Below are 16,934 nucleotides of genomic sequence, written 5' to 3' on the forward strand. Positions count from 1 at the left end.
CAATATAAAACACCTTGAAGGTAAACAGCCTGCAATATTAGATAGTGCTGACTCATAGGGGGCCAGACAGTCCATTATGTTCAAGTACTTGGTGACAGTGGAAAAGAAAACACTCCTTTTTAACAGGCTGAAACTTCCAACAGAAGTGGGCTCAGGGAGGGGCGGCCATCTGCTGTGATGAGCTGTGGGTTAGGGGAAAGACGGCAAAGAGACACAGGGCAGAAGGCAAACTATGGAAGGCAAAACTAGATGTTAATTACTAATGCTGGTTTGAACCTCTAAACAAAGTAGTGGTGAAAATAGTTGAGTGAAGAAGAAAGTCCCAGGCATCATGGGTAGGCCTGCATCAACCTAGGCCTACTGCAGCATAACAAAGTGATGGCTCAGGGTCACCTGATCGAGCCCTACCTATAGGTTTTATCCACAAGAAAACGTTTAAGCCTAACCTTAAAAGTAGTGAGAGTGTTTGTCTCGCCGGTTCCATAGGAGAGGGGCCTGATTGCTGAAGGCTTTGCCTCTCATTCTACTTTTCAATACATTAAGGACCACAAGTAAAACCTTGCATGTGAGGAGAAGGATTTCAAATTTAATTCTGGATTTAACTGGGAGCAAATAAAGATACGCAAATATGGGAGAAAAATGCTCTCTCTTTCTAGTCCCTGTCATTACCCTCCACTGTGCCATTCTGAAGGCTTTTCAACCTGATGAAAATGAGTTGCAATAAAATATCTAAATCAGTTTTTCAGCGTCACTCTGAGACGGGATATTTTTAATTTTAGCAATACTGCACAAATAAAGAAGACGATCTTACATATCTGTTTTATTTACACAATGAAGGACATATCCTGTTAAAAAATGACTCAAAGGTTCCCGATAATGTTACAAAAGGCTAAGAAATGCCACCTAAAATAAGAGTCTAGTCAGACACCATATACGTTTTAGGGCCGAGTACCTGCCTTTAGTCTTACTAATTAGTGTGTTATTAGGTTTTATGGAAACTAAAGCTGGTTATCGTCTGCATAGCAATGAAAAAATATTCAGTGTTTATTAATAACATTGCTAAGAGAAGTATATATAATGTAAATACAACTGATCCCAGCACAGAGCCCTGTGGGACTAAGTGACATTTGTATGTGAATAAACTCCCAATTTACATGAACCAATTGGAGTTTATGATATAGAGATTCAGATTCAAACCAGTGTGGTGCAATTCCTTTAATTCTTCGCAATCTCTGTGGTCAAACATTGTGGTGATTGGTGTTGAACACTGCACTTATTTCTAGCAGGACAACGATTGGGCAGCACTTATAACCTGCTTTAAGCAGTAGTACGTTTGCTGTGGCTTGCATTTCCTTTTTTTTTTTTTTTGATGAAACTGTAGGCAGCATATTTTTCTGAGGCCTTTTTTGGGTCACAAAAAGCGCTACAAGTTGCCAGTCCTGCGGCACAGCGGAAGTCTTGTGTAAACGGCTGCTCCTGGAGTCTAGTAATTATTTCCTTTTGCCTTTTTCTTGTCCTCATTACATTAAAGAATGCTGTTGACAACACATTTTCATGAGGTTCACTTTTGCTTTTGTTGTTGCAGCTATTTTCTTTTACTTACTCTTCTCTTTATTGGCTACAATCTTTTTGTAAAGTATAATGCATAGCTGTTCAGAATTAAAAACAATGAGGATAAAAGGACTTGTTCAAATTATACAAAATGTCTTCTTTTATTCTAGACAGTTCCCTTTCATTCATTATGAGTGGATGATACATGCTTCACATAAAAGAGGATCCGAGCTCATTCAATTCAAAAACTGACCTCGTGTTTCTGTCTTGTGTTTATCTGTTCTGTTCTTTATCATTTTCTTAGTCTTTTTCCAATTAGACAAAGTAACCCTTGTTATGGTATTAGCATAATTGGAAATCCATCTGTACAGATACAGTCTGAAGGGCAGAGTTAGTTCAAAGCATTGTAATGCCAGTTCTCATGTTGCCCTCAAGAGCCTCACTAGCAACTTGACGTGAGAGATTTTGTATAAAATATGGATTTTGCTTAATTTTCTCCTCAGGATATCTGGTAAAGAATGGCTGTGAATACACCCTTAAACAGTTTTGTCCAAAATAATGTTGTTAGCATTCAATGTCTAATAGAAATTTACTAGTAATATTTAAAAAAAAACTGACATGCACGTTTCAAAATTATAAATTCATGCAGAAATGTTTCCCTTAGAAACCCACAGTCGACTGCAAATGTTGCATAGACCAGTTCTTAGAAGAAGATGAGGAGGAGGAGGAGGATAATATATCTGTATACCAGATACAGCAAGCCTCCATTTCAGCTCATCAGTGATAAAGACTCATATGAGCTATATTCTTTAAATACATGGTAGCTTTTTTTTAAGTCATTTTATCTCATCTAGCAACCATTTCATTATATGAGGTCAAAGACCTGGTCATGCATTGAACTTTGGGCGCTAGGCCTCTCAAATATTAAATTTTCCAATCCATATCCCATATTTGTCTGTAGCACAATAGTGTCATCAGGATTCATTCTAGACAGCGCCCCAAAGCTGAACTGAGCCTTTTTTTATACCTTTGATTCTCTTCTTCCTGTTGAGGATGTACTCAACAATTCGTGTCTGTGTCCATGAAAGCAATCCTGCCTTTGTTTGAGAGTTCATACAGAGGGTAACACAAGAGAACAGCAAAGGTCATCACTTTAGGTTTGAATGAATGCAAATCACATTCCACTCTTTTCTGCTGTGAATACCAAGTTTCCTCGCGTGATCACCTATTATCTGATATCACAGCCAGCAGAATAGGCATCTTTCTTCTTCATATTACCCTAATCTATCTTCGAGCTGGCACATTTGCTTTGTATCAGTCCTTATCAACTTTCGCTTAATGCCGATTTACATTTAATTTGAATTTTGTTTGGTTAGAGAAATTTTAGTCCTCAGAGATGCATATTTTTGTATATTTTCACAAACAGCAGAACCAAAGCAATCAGTTGAAAATAATCACCTGTCAAGTGTGACACTGGCTAAGGATTGGATTGCTCTCTCTGGGAGAACTGCTGCCCCGTGTGAAGGACTCCTAGTACCTGCGGATCTTGTTCACCAGTGATGGGAAGGTGGAGCATGAGATTGGCAGGAAGATTGTTGCTGCACTGGCAGTGATGCGAAGGCAAAGCTTTCGATTTACAAGACCACCTACAGTCCAAGTAGGCTTTGTTTGTTTTTCTATCATTTTTGAAGATAACTGGAATATTTTTTAAAAATTGCACGTACCAGTACAGTCATGGCTGGAGACGCGCTTTTCAGTTTAGTGCGGCTCTCTTCCCTTTCAGGCACAGGCTTTCAGTAATTACTGCACTGCAGCCGCAGCTTGTGTGCAGATTTATGGCTGAAAGTAACTATCCCTAATGGTATACTTTTCTGTTGCTGAAGCTACATCTCTAACCGGTAGAAGTGCATATCCCAGTCACACAGATGCAATGAGGCTGGTGTTATGTTGCTGAGGTAAGCACTGGTTGAACTGTTGAGAACTTTCTTATTCATCATTTATCATTATTTATCTACTCTTGTTGGTAACATGATGTTAGCTGCTCCATTTGAATGGACATTAGCTGCTCCCCTGCTGTCTCTTGCACCTTACTCAAAAGTGTGCACGTGGGATTTGTTCATACAAATTTACTAACTCTCTACCATGTATCCACAAATAATGCCACATTCTTATTATTTAAAAAAATCTATGGATATACATTATTATCATTTAATATTTTGCCCTGAAAACGTCATGTTGTGACAGAAAGATTAATTTCATGGATACCAGAGGTTGAAATAAGCCATCCTGGTAGGCTGTTTGGGCTCCAAGGAACTCCAAGAATTGGTCCTCCCACACATCAAAGAAACCAGCTGATATTGTTGGCCATCAATATGCCTGCTGGGCTCCTCCTCTTGGAGGACATGCCCAGCTGGGAGGACACCATGGGGGTAGAACCAGCACTCACTGGAGAGATTAGAAATTTCATCAGGCCTGCTAGTGTGCCAGGGTTCTCCAGGAGGAGCTGGATATCTTGTTGTGTAAAAGGACATCTGGTATACCCTGCTTAGTATGGCGCCACTGCAACCCGACTTTAAGTGGAAGAAAATGGATGGAAGGAAGCGTGGCAGTTCAGGAAACAGATGGACTTTTGATAGGATTTGAACATTTTTCTTTTAGCTAAATGTTTACTTCAAAGTCCTTCATCATCAGTAGGGGGGAAATAATCCTCTAAAAATTGGTAATGCCCTGTAATATAATCCCTTTATGCCTTAGGTTGTGTTTTGATTAAACTCAAATTCGCTCATAGAACCTGGGGGTAACTGGGCTTTATGTGGACTCCTCATATCTATAAAATATGAAAACATTTCAGATTTTATGACTAATCATTTGCAACAATCTCCATGGTGCTTTCTAAGGCTGGGTTACATAATACTGAAAATGGAGGCACAAGTTAGAGAACAGAAATCCATCAGAAGACAAATTTGAATTCCATTTCAGAGAGAGTCAGATTTTTTTTCCCCACAAATCAAGTTTTACAGCATTTAAGAACATTCAGGGAAAGGTTTGAATTAAGGACTGTTTCCAAAATGCACACCTTTCCTTGACAGGAACCCCTGTTTGCGAGGTGAAACATTACGGCATCTGTTTTGTTTTGGCAGCATTTGTTTTGCCATTTCCCGTGTTCCACACAGACTACTTCTCTCTAAAAATAATTGGCTTGCAGGCTCTGTGATGCTGCTTTCAAGTGCTCCATGTAACCAGCTTTTCCTGTAGCCAGCTTTTTCCTTCGTTTGAATTCAGCTGGTCTTGCACTCGAGTGAGTCGGGTCACAAATAATGACAAAATGAATCACGGAGCTTGTTTTTGCTTTCGGTGGCTTTTCACGAATTATTTGAAAACCGAAGCAAAGACAGCTACAAAAGGATATTGGAAGTAATGATATCACATCAAGTACAGCTGAAACAGATTCCATTGTGCAAACCAAATGTAGTCAGTAATCATAAATAAGAAATTACATTTCAAATTTTCATCAGTTTCTAAAGTTAAATTATAAATATTTTACTTTGAATCTCACATGGTGGTTCAGAGAGTTTGATTCAGTTTCTTTTTACTTTGCAGTGAAAGTTGCAACAAAACTTTAACATAAAAACTACAAAGTGATTATGCTTTATCTATACACCGAAAAACAACATCTTCATACACATTTTTCTTTTACTTCAGTTATTTCTAATCCATTTTCAGCTCCCTTCAAAGATACTCATGGTTTGAGTAGCACTGTTGATGTTTCTAATCAGCCTTTGAACCCGTTTTGTGTGTTCCAATAACCAATGGTGCATTGTTCAAGCAGTGAAATTACATTTTACATGCATAAGGATTTTAAATCCCACCATCAACATTTGGGAGATGAAGTGGCTGCCAGTTTCCAGAAGGTTATAATTTGAAATTCCTTTGTGTAGTATTATCCTTGGCAAACGCCTTCTTAAACATGCCCTCTAGCAGGATCAGCACAAGGGAGTGACTCTTTAGTGAGAGAATATTTCTAAAGGGACAAAAAAAATCATCGGAAACAGAAGGGAAAAGGGGTAAGTTTAATTATACGATTACCCTGACGGACTTTTGTGCTGCTTAATTTTGTCCAAAGGTCAAAGCTTTCATGAGACCATTGTTCTTCAACACAAACTGCATGCTCTCTTGCATAAATCCTCCTCCGGCATTTGGGTGTTTTGCTAATTTTTCTGAAATTGGGATGTGATAAAACTGTCACCCATGTGGTACCTTATTAGCTAAGTCCATTGTTTCCCTTGTGTTAATTTTCCAAAGGGCACTCCAGAATCTCAGGCAAAAAATAAAAAACACTCAAGATGGAAAATGATTGTGTAGAATAAAGAGGATATGGCAAGAAGAAAAATCATTGTAAGCAAATATCGTTCTGGTATATGAAAGATGCATATCAATAATTGTTTTTTTTTATGTTTTACCAAAACAGGAGAACATTTTTAAAATTCCCATTAGACTTTTTTTTCCATCACATCACTCCATTTAAAATCCTCTGCAAGCCACCTTCACCATGAACACATGAAAGAAACAATCTAGTTCAACAGCTTTAGTGAGCCAAGTAGCTGCCTAGCAACCAGCTATTGGCTAGCTCCTTGCTGATTTCATTTTTCATCCCCAGAGGTTGGTGCTGAGGTATAGGCCTGAAAGGGTCAGGTCAGGTCAGGGCTTCTAGGGCATGGTGCATTTGAGTGTTGTCTGATTGAAGTCTTTTGATTTTTATTTACAGCTGGTTGGTTGGTTCGCTCATAATTGGATGACCATACTGTTTGTAACATTTCTCTTGTCCTTGGTAAATAACAGCTTGTAATCAGCATTGTATTTCATCCACAAGATGCTTATGGTCATGATGAGTTTGAGGCTGAAACTGTGTGCAGACCAACAAAGTACTTCCACATCAAACTTTTGAAAAAAATAGAAAACCTATAGCATACATCAACTTCCTTACCTATTGAATTTAACGGATATCTGTACATAGAGTACAGGTTGCTAGAGGTAAAAAGTTGTTGCCCGTCAAAGTCAGTGATAGCCATTAAATTGATTAATCCAAGTACCTTGATACCCCTTTGGCATCAAGATAAATAAAAGAGATATCCCCTGAATCTTACTTTTGACTGTATGAAAAAAAAAATCTAACATCTAATCAATGTGACTAAGAGTGAATCATTATGCACAGAGATAAGTGGTCTAAGTGATAAAGTGCTAATATTTAAAAAGGGAGAAATTCAAAGAGAGAGAGTGTAAAACAGAGAGGGGGGGGGGGCAAAATGAGAAAAAGATAAGGGGTTGGATTTTAGCCTTATCTCACTGTTAATGGTATTTCCAGAAGAGCTGAAGTGAACAGGGAGGACTTCACCAACCTGAGGTGTTCCTCCTATCGTTTGGGCAAATCTATGCAGTATCTCTCTGTTTATGGTCTTTTCTCTTGACTCATTCCCTCCTGATCGTGTCTGGTTAGTGAAAGATCATGGTTATGATGAAAAGAAAAATACCTCAGAAATCGTCTCCCAAGTATAAAACGTTAGTTTTCTGCGAATCAATTTTGGTTTGTTTTGTCCATCATGGAGTATGACACCTGCTGTCAGTTTGGAATCACAGTGGCTTCAGCTGACATGTTTACTTGTTTCAATTATTTGTAACAACCAGTTCAGAAAAATGTAGCTTCTTGTAGCAAAAGCAAAAAACAAGAACTGCCTGTCCTACTTACAAATGTGACTTATATATTTCGTATTCTAGTCAACGGTTTTGAACAACATAGAAGTAATTAATATACTTTTAATTAAATTAATTCTTTGGCAATGACTTCATGGCTTCAGTGTTTGACAGCAGGAATGTTTGACATAAAGATCAATGTCACATTGTATTCATTGCATGGATATATTGTATGTAATTAATGTGTATAAAGATTTAATTAAATTTGCCAGAGTGCTTTTATGAGAGAATACGGTACGTGAAGGCAGATGGAGGAGGACCAAGGTGAGATGAATGAAAGAAAATGGCTTTTTTTTTATTTGAGTGATCAGTAAGAGCTTTGAATTACTGAGTAACCTCTCGTCTCTGGTGAATGAGTCGGGATGTAAGTGAGGTTTCAGAGGACTGATGGTTAGACGGAAGCAAGGGTTTGCAACATGGCCTGTATGTAGCATTCGGTGTGATACATGTCAGAGAAGCTCGGCAACTGGAAGCACTGAACAACTGGAAGCTGCAAACTTACATATACGTGACATATGCATAAAGAAAAGAAAATGCAATGATTGATTTTCTCACTGAAATGAGCTGCTATCAGAAGTCATCCAGTTGAACTGGCTTTTGAAATGCCTGCAAAAGGAACATGCTCCTCTTCACCTTAGAAATTTGAGACCTGCTCCAAAAGCTCATTTAGTAATTATGTCTCTGTAAAGGCAATTTTCAGAAATTAAACTGGAATTGGATTAGACCACAATTACACAATCACACTGGAGACACAGAAGTATCTTGAGCATAAAATGGACTATGTGCCTCCTGTTTATTAGACAGCACAGGCAATTTAATTTTGGGTTAACGGTGACCAAATAATTGGCCTGTTGTCACAGTCCTTGTTTACATATATTTAATAATCATTAGAATGTACTAAGTGTGTAATCTTACTTTAGGAGATCAAGTGGAGCTCAATCTGATCTCTAAATGATGTCTTCCTTCCAAAATGCCTTTATATTCTTTGAAATACAAGATAATTGCTTGTCCCTCATCAGCCACAACAGTTGATTTTGATGCTGTCTCATTAGTTGGCTGATAATAATTGTAATCAGTTGCATAGATATGGCCAGTAGGTGCACTCTTATGTACTAGCAGACTCAGTAGGCAGTTGTCATCTATTATAAGCATTGTTAAACACAAAGCAACCAAGAATATGTAGGAGTCGTGCAACTGCAGTGCAAGTAAAAAAAACTTAGTCGCCCACCCTTATCCATTCCTTCTGTACATGTTACCTCCTTTTTTTGTCATTTTTTTCTTTTTTTCTGTTCTTTATTTTGTGTTTTTGTACATTAACCAAAAGCTTTTTTTTATATTCTGCAGCAATACTTACCTTTGACTAAGACTAAAAGTCAAAAAGCCAAGTCAAACAGATGTGAAAGAGTTTAAATATTTAAGAATCTAGTGAGAGAGGCTAGTATTGGTAATAACCAAATATCATACAGTCATCTGCGATTGAAGAACAAAACTGTGGCTACACACAACCATAAAGGCTGTCGCTTCCAAGAGCTTTGAATTGCCTTAAGGGCAGGTCTCAAACATTGCAAGGGAGTTATCAAAAATGCCTGCTGCTCCACCTTTAAAGGAGCCAGCTCAGATAGCATGGCCATCCAACCATTGGGGCACCTTGACAGCAACGAAGAATGGACATCTTCTGGCATGCAAATGCTTGACAAAGGATTGACTAAGGATCAGGACACTGTGCTTACATCACTGCCTCTGTGACCCAGTTCCATAAGTAGTGGTGAATAGTAAGATTATATGGAGATAATAATGGGTTTAGATGTTCTCAAAAGAACATTTGTCATGCTAGAGTTCCTATGAGACTGTCCTGCGTATACCCAATACATACAAAACACAAACTGTATGGACAGGTATTCCAGACAGCCTTTGGGTTACTGATAGAACATGTCCATAGATACACATACACAACAAGAAATATAATACACACAGTTTCACACCCTGCCTGCTTGAGACATACTGCCCTAGATGCATTTCAATCAACTAGTCTGGGAAAATGAGAGAAGAGACTTCCCTTGATACCAAACAAAGCCAGATTTTCATTTCAATCTTCTGTCCCATCAAGAAAGAGAGGAATGAATAGCAACGCATACAGTGAGTGATATGTAATGTCATTAAAGTCGAAAAGTAATAATCTCAGGCCCACTTTGAAGTTTAGACTGTCATTTGTATTTGGTTACCCGATTAAACAAATCAAGCTGAGAGTTGCTATTAAAGCCCAGCAGACACATTAAAATTGATTTAGGATTTGATTAATCAAATTTTGTACCTTCTTTGATTTCCACAGTAACAATTCCTAAAAGTTAATTATCCAAACTAATCCTAATTTAGACTAAATGGTCTAAATGACTTGCCAAGGAAAGTGAGACATTTGTTTGGATCATTTGTCTTTTAAAAATAAAATCATGTTGCATCTTTGGTATCTAAATACAATAAAACGTGGCTTTTCATGCCTTTCTTTTAGTCACTGTGGGCTGGATCACACCAAAAGAGTTCTTGGACATGATCATTGACGAGTCCAGCTGCTTGCCCCTAATACCTTTCCTTTCACTCAGTATTATAGGGTCAGACTAAAGCCATGCTGAAACACAACCTTATCTGTGATTTCTGGTGCACACCACTAAAGTGTTATGACAGTATCATGCATGGTTACTTTGCTATAGCACTGACAAAATATTTCCACTGACACCCAGACAGTTAAACATAATACCTGCCAAAGTACTCACAGCTTCCTGGTAGTTTCTGGTGTAATAGTTTTCTTCAGGACCATCACACCCAGAGAAAATAATACCAGGTATGCTGTAATAACACTTATGTTCTTCAATTAAATTTTTCCACAAATACTTAACTTCTAAACTGCTTTTCTCACACTGGATCCATGCATATGTATGTGTGTCTTTAGTCACCAGTTCATGTGTTTTCACGCTTCCCTTTACAGAAATTCATCATCCTCTGGGCGGCATATTTATATTTATCCCAGGCTTTGTACACTTCAGAGAGAAACACGTGCTTACACACATGCATGCATGTACTTGCTTCCTGTTTTCTTTTAATTAATGACTGTGGTGTTAATTAGAAGGCATGGAACTCTTCAATACCCTCCCACAGTCTCTCATCCATTCTCATATTCACTCCTCTGAGCTTCATAAGGCAACACTTTGAAGTGTTTTGATCTCAGCAGCAAACGGCATAGGCAAACAAAAAGCAGAGTTTGAGGGATACAAGAACTTCATAAGCTGCACAGTCCTAAACATGATCCAGAAGGATATTGCAGCTGTTTATGGTGCTCCTGGCCACTTAACAGGGATGCGTTGTCTGTTCAACTGTGCATAATTGTGCGTATTGTCTTCTCTCTTGCCTTTTTAAGTATGTTTTAACAATGTCTAGCGTTCACTCTTGCTTCCCCTGTTCCACCTAATGAGCATGAAACACGGGCACTGTCACCGTGTTAAGCCTCCTTTCTTTTAATTATCTTTCTTCACATCAGCTGGGTTGACAAAGGTTGCCTCTCGTCAAAGTTTAGTCGGCTTAGGTCACAGTACCATGGAGAGATGTGTTTGGTGGTTTAAGTGACCTGTTGACAAGATATACTTTTACTGAAATGTTTGCTTTGAGGTAGGCTTCGTCTTGCAGGAGTTTCATATGCTAACTTGGTTTTCTCCTTGGGCATCAAATACTGGCATTTTGTTGCAAGTTGCTGTGTCACAGTTAGTAAGTTGTTGGGCTGTATGTTGAGCTTTAGGCACCAGACTACTTGATTAGGTTTAGGAAAAGGTCATGTCTTTAACTATTTGACACTTAACCAGTGACACGTGTGCTTTAAGCGGTCCTGAACAATCATCCATATGTGACAATTTGTGAATGAGACCCTTCTTACCATTGCCATTACCCAGTGCATCAGGGATTTGCCAAGAACACCTTGGGCATATCTGCCAGCCACTTTGACGAAGCAGTAGTATAAAGAACAGTCAGTGAAATCCAGCTCACCTACGTCTGCCCCGGCCCCGTTATATAAAGTTGTTGAAACGTTTTTCATTTAAAATAGATTTCGTCAAACTTTTGAAGTCTGATTTAGATCGCATCTTTAAAACAAAGCAACTGCATTTGTTTGTGTTTGTTTTGTTCTCCCGCTCCCACACAGCACATATTTGGCATCACACACTGAGATGCTAAAAGCCGAGAACAACAAACTTGGAGGAGAGGTGGCAAAACTGTTGCCTTGACAAACGATGGGATTTTTGAGGCCTCGTGAGCTGCGTGGACGACATCATTACCAGCAAGGTGGTATGATGGGAATAAATGCAACTAGAAGAAGCCCCTTAAAGAGAGCACATTGTGAGGAAACATTAAGCTGTATAATGTATATATATCCTTGGGTTAATATATGAACCAGTATTTATTTTTTGTACAAAAATGGCATTTGCCCTTGACAAGATAGCTCTCTATAGGAAATTACACTAAATCTTTGGTGTCTGATGTTGATTTTATTCTACTATAATTCAGTTTAAATTTATATTATTAATGTTTGATTTTTGCTTTATTATTTTGTTATTAATGGTCACACTACAGACACACAAATGTAAAAATATTTTTTAAAATTACAATTTTTTTGCATTTGGTGACCAGTTGCAAGTAGTTGTGGCAACTGGTCATCCAGAGGTTGGGCAACCACTTTTGAACACAAGATGATTCCACAGCAGTTGAGATGTGACGTGGGCAGACTGCAATCTACCCACGTCAGATCTCAGAAATATTGCCAAACAAATTTATTAGACAACCTGCGTACAATATAAGTGCAGACAGATTGCCAACATGTTTCAATCGGCCTCGGTCAGTCTGTGCCGGTGATGTATCCTTATGTGATACAAGACTTAACTAGTTGGCAACAGGTTATATTCATATATAAAAGAGAAGTTGCCAAGCACCTGTATCTCATTTTGGAGTTAAATCACTGTCCTGCAACAGGTGTGTCACTATTTGTGGATGAATTTCTGTTTCAAATCTATGAGGTTTTGGTTAGACTCTGAATGTATGAATGAGAATTTCCATGTATATATACAGCAACTCGCAGCCACGGGTTTGCAATTTCTGCTGATTTATCACAAACAGATCCAACTGCAGACAGACTGACTGTCTCATTGCTGTTTTATTGCTTTCTTGATGCATCAAAGTTGCTTTGAAGATAGTAACAGAGTGTGTGTGCTTGCAGACCTGGTACCTGTCTTGGAAGCAGCCATTTTGGAGGCAATGAAATTGCAAATGATTGCAGTCATTTTGATCATACCATGGGCTCCAGCCAGTATTTTCCTTAGCGTTGACTGTAGCATCATAACATTCCTTTATTGATTTCATGTAAATTTTGCTCAGCTCAGTTCCTAATAACATAGTCACGGTATGCTGAACTGGTTTTAACTAACTGTATTTGTGAAAATGCACAAAAGAGTTTCACGTATTGGTGAGGGCCATTCAGCATACACATCAGCACTTTTCCAAAAGCGAAACAGGAGCAGCACTGCTGCCACCGTGCTAACAGTGACAGCAATGGCAAGCACAGTTATCTGGAGATTTCTCACACTGGCTCCCTCCCCCAAGCCTTCCAACGCCCCTGCTGGACTAGATGGCAGTTGAGCATCTGTTACTAGACCACAGCACTTACTTTGGCATATTTTGCAATACTTTGAGCAATTCATATTTTAAAAAAAAGTGTAATTCAATTACAGAGTAAATAAGCATGCCATTTTTGGCAGTCTTCACATAATCATATCATTTTTTTTAATCCGTGGTTGACTTAAATCACTCGAGTTGTTAGGACCTGCCCATAATCATCACATGCCGGCCCACATTCCCCTCGTGGCAGGAACAGTAGTTCTGATAAAGCTCCTGAATGTTTATAAGTATACACTTCACACAGTGTCTGCTGTGAAGCCTGTAGTCTACTTAGAAACTTTACATTACACCTGTGCTTTTTCCGACTGTGAACCTGAAAAAGGCAGATTGACAGTATGTCAAGTGATTGCTAAAAAGTGTCAGGATCTCACCACCACCAATTTCTTCTAATGCCTTACAGCTGTGAGAAGCTCCTCCAAAAATCAAGCATTTTTTTAGTTTTCAGAGGCGAGAGTGTCACTTGACAATACACTCAAAACCTGCATGAGCGAGCTGTGTATCAGTGAGTCACAGCTCCACCCAGAGTACTTTAACTCCATTTTGAAACCAGTTCAAGATTTAAGCATTTGTTGTATATATATATACGAGTTTCATTCAAAGTTTGCATTCATTGCCACAGCACGTGGAATATCTTTACTTCTTTCCAAAAGTAAAGACATATGTACCAGCAGCATGCACAGGCGAATCCCCCTCTGTAGTTGATTAAAGAACTGAAAATCACAAAACAGGGTTGCTATCGTCATTCAGCATGAAGCAAATATCTTTAATATGCCACATTCCAGTTCTTGTAAGCTTGACGTCTATGCAGAGCTCCAGTGTTTTGTCTGAATGGACAAAGATGTTCTCTCAGATTTCACTTGCAGGGATCAGTATTTTTGCTCTGCTGTCAGCTTGTCAGACCAGATACACATTGATTCTGTGAAACAAAGCTGCAAGAGTAATCTGGGGAGACACAGGGATACAGGTGGAGTAGAGATGAAAATTGAGGCATAATTAAACAGGATTATTGAAAAATTGATCAATTTTTAAGTAATAGTGTAAGTAATAGTAATAGTGCATCACTATGTCTTTTTCTTAGTTAATGTTTTGCATGGGTGAGACGAGTATTTTCTTCAAGAAGCAAGCAGAGTACATTTGGCCAGAGGCAAAATTGATATTCCAGCCAAGTGCAACACCCAGTTAGGCCTCACGCCCTCATTTAAGTCTCTGTGCTTTCTCTCTGTTCTGTAAGACAACGCTACACTTCCATGTGTTGATAAGGAGATGGTTATTGAGCTAAAATTAATTAAAAATACATCCTGTCTTTTCTTGGGATACTTTCTGAAGGGCAGCCCAAGCACATTTCAGAATTCATTAGCTGCTTAATGATCATTGCCAGAGTGGTACTCTCACTAATGTGCCAATCATATTCAACAGTTCAAATTTCTTTAAAAGTCTGAGGGCTATCCAGAAACCCTGGAATGTGTCTTCAGTTAATTTAGCACACGGAAGGAGAAAAATATCACAGCAGATTCAATGTCACTGGAAAGTTCATATATATTTCAACAATGTTCTTGCACTTTGCCTTTGTAGGAGAAATTTTGCATTTTATTCATTGTGTGGTGCATCTAATGATGTTCCTCTGACCAAACAAGGAACCTGAAACTCATTAGCTGTGAGAAAGGTCAATGCACGCCAGATCCACCTTTTCTTCTGCAGCACCCATTGTGATTTTGCCTAGGACACATTTTTGCTAGTAGAGAGTTCTGCCCCTAAAGATCACCTCACCAATAATTTCTTCTTGTCAGCTTGCTTCCTTTGATGAGGAGGCTCTACAGGCGTAGCATTTTTTATATATTTACATCATTTTAAATCAGAAGAGAACTGTAGAAAAGATCCAAAAAACAAAAATGAGCATGCAGAATTATTTTTGGTCCCAGATGAAGGAACATACTAGATACTTCTGTTCATCTGGATGTAGCGTTTTCAGTGGGAGAAACGTTTTGTCATTGTCCAAGTGGCTTCTTCAGTCTCAGCTGACTGCAGGTTTCCCCAACCTTATAAACAGCACCTTTGCACAATGACTAAAATTAGCACAACTGACAATGAGCTAGGAGGTCAGTTTCTTGATCATTGATATGCTAATTGTCATGACCACTGATCAACAACCACCAATCAAAGACCATGAGTACCATTCACAGAGAGTTGGGGAATGGCTGCAATCACAGCAGTGTATGATGGTTACCCTTAGGTCCCCTCCTCTATTCAGAGATGGTCTTTCCCTTTTCACGTAAGTGGCCTCCTTGACTCCGTGCTCAAACCAGCATTCGTCCCTGTCCAGGATGTGTACATCCTCATCATTGAAAGACTGATGGAGTCCTGGCCCGATGAGTTAGCTCTTCTGTGTTGTACCAACCACTTACCCGGAGGTTGTTTGGTTTCCCCGATGTATAAACCATGGCAAGCCTCCTGGCACTTAACAGCGTACACTAAAATACTCTGTTTGACCTAGGGAACTGGATCCTGGGTTTCAGTGGGTTTGAAACCCACTGAAACGTTTCTCTCATTGAAAATGTTAGGTCCAGATGAACATAATCAAGTTTTTGGGATTTCCTCACCTGGATGATTGAGAATGCATCAGGACATAGTGATGCTAAAGTTTTGAATGAGATGACAGTGTGGCTGATGAAGAAACTAGAGCAGCAAGAAAAGACCCAAGACGCCAAGAAAAATAGTGACTGAACCTGCGACATGAGGGGAGATGTTATGTTCATTTCTAACTCTTTCGTTTTGTGACTCAGTGAGAGTAGCTCTTTATTGTGTGTGTGTGTGTGTGTGTGTGTGTGTGTGTGTGTGTGTGTGTGTGTGTGTGTGTGAAACAAACCATTTCAGCTCCTTTCCACCAAACTTTAAAGACAGCTGTTTTTCTTCCTATAGGTTGTCACTATGCTTCTGTGCTTACAGAGCTAAATTAACCATATCAGTGATATCTACAGGAAAAGCTATTAGGATTACTTTTACATGTGTCGACTATATATAAAAATAAGCAAAAGCATAATAGCCCCTCTTAAATTAATTGAATGTATAAAGGTCATTGGTGTAGTTTCCCAGCTAAAGCTTTTGATTACTTGACTAATACTTATCTTCCTTTTTCCATCAGGTGTCGAGAAGGATACCAAGGAATCCGCTGTGACCAGTTTCTGCCCAAGACTGACTCCATCCTGTCAGACCCAAGTAAGAGTACACACTTTGTTTTTCTTTTTTTTTAACCCCCAGTGGATACAGTGTGTCTAGATCTATGATACAATAAGTCCATAAACTCAAATGTATAATAAAGAAGTGAACATGAGAGAAAGGAAGCTCATTCTGAAAGGGTCTGGGTCCATAAGATCTATTTTTCAGACTATTGATCTACATCAATAACCCAAAAGGAAAAATGTTCACTAGCATATATGAGAGTTACTGAGCATGTCCTTACTGCCGCTCCTTGGTCTGCTATGCAAACCAGACATACGGTGTCAATATGGTTCATACAGAGTAAAAATAGGAATCTTTTCAGTGTGTTTGACAGTTTACATTTAAAACTTGTCATACAAGCATATTTCATATTCCTTCAGAGGCGTTATTAATCATTGCAGCAACAAAGCAATCATGGAAGGACTTTTCCTCCTGACCGAAAATACATCTGGATATTACATTTAGTTTGTACTATGAAATGCACATGCATTGTATGAAGTAGATTTCTTTTAATCTTAACAGCTATCATTCTACTTGTACTGATTACTTTTACCTTGTTTCCAGGTGAGTTTGACCTCCTGCTTTGAATTCCAGCAGGGGTGTGGGCTTAGAAATATGATACAATATTATTCCTCGTCAGATTCAGCCAATGTTTTCTAATTTTTTAAATTTTAGACAGATGAAGACGCTGAAAAAGATACATGAAAGGC

General features: G+C 38.7%; 1 protein-coding gene across 1 annotated transcript in view; it reads left to right on the forward strand.

Moving 5' to 3' along the window:
* The window catches only part of LOC120443272 (pro-neuregulin-3, membrane-bound isoform), a 215,830-nt gene that overhangs the window by 131,299 nt on the left and 67,597 nt on the right, over positions 1–16,934 (forward strand). Inside the window, exon 3 of the mRNA XM_039621561.1 lies at positions 16,148–16,221. Within this exon, the coding sequence (XP_039477495.1) occupies positions 16,148–16,221 (74 nt within the window). The remainder of the gene's footprint in view (positions 1–16,147; positions 16,222–16,934) is intronic.

The sequence above is a fragment of the Oreochromis aureus genome, linkage group 13 (genome assembly GCF_013358895.1).
Source record: "Oreochromis aureus strain Israel breed Guangdong linkage group 13, ZZ_aureus, whole genome shotgun sequence".
NCBI lineage: Eukaryota > Metazoa > Chordata > Actinopteri > Cichliformes > Cichlidae > Oreochromis > Oreochromis aureus.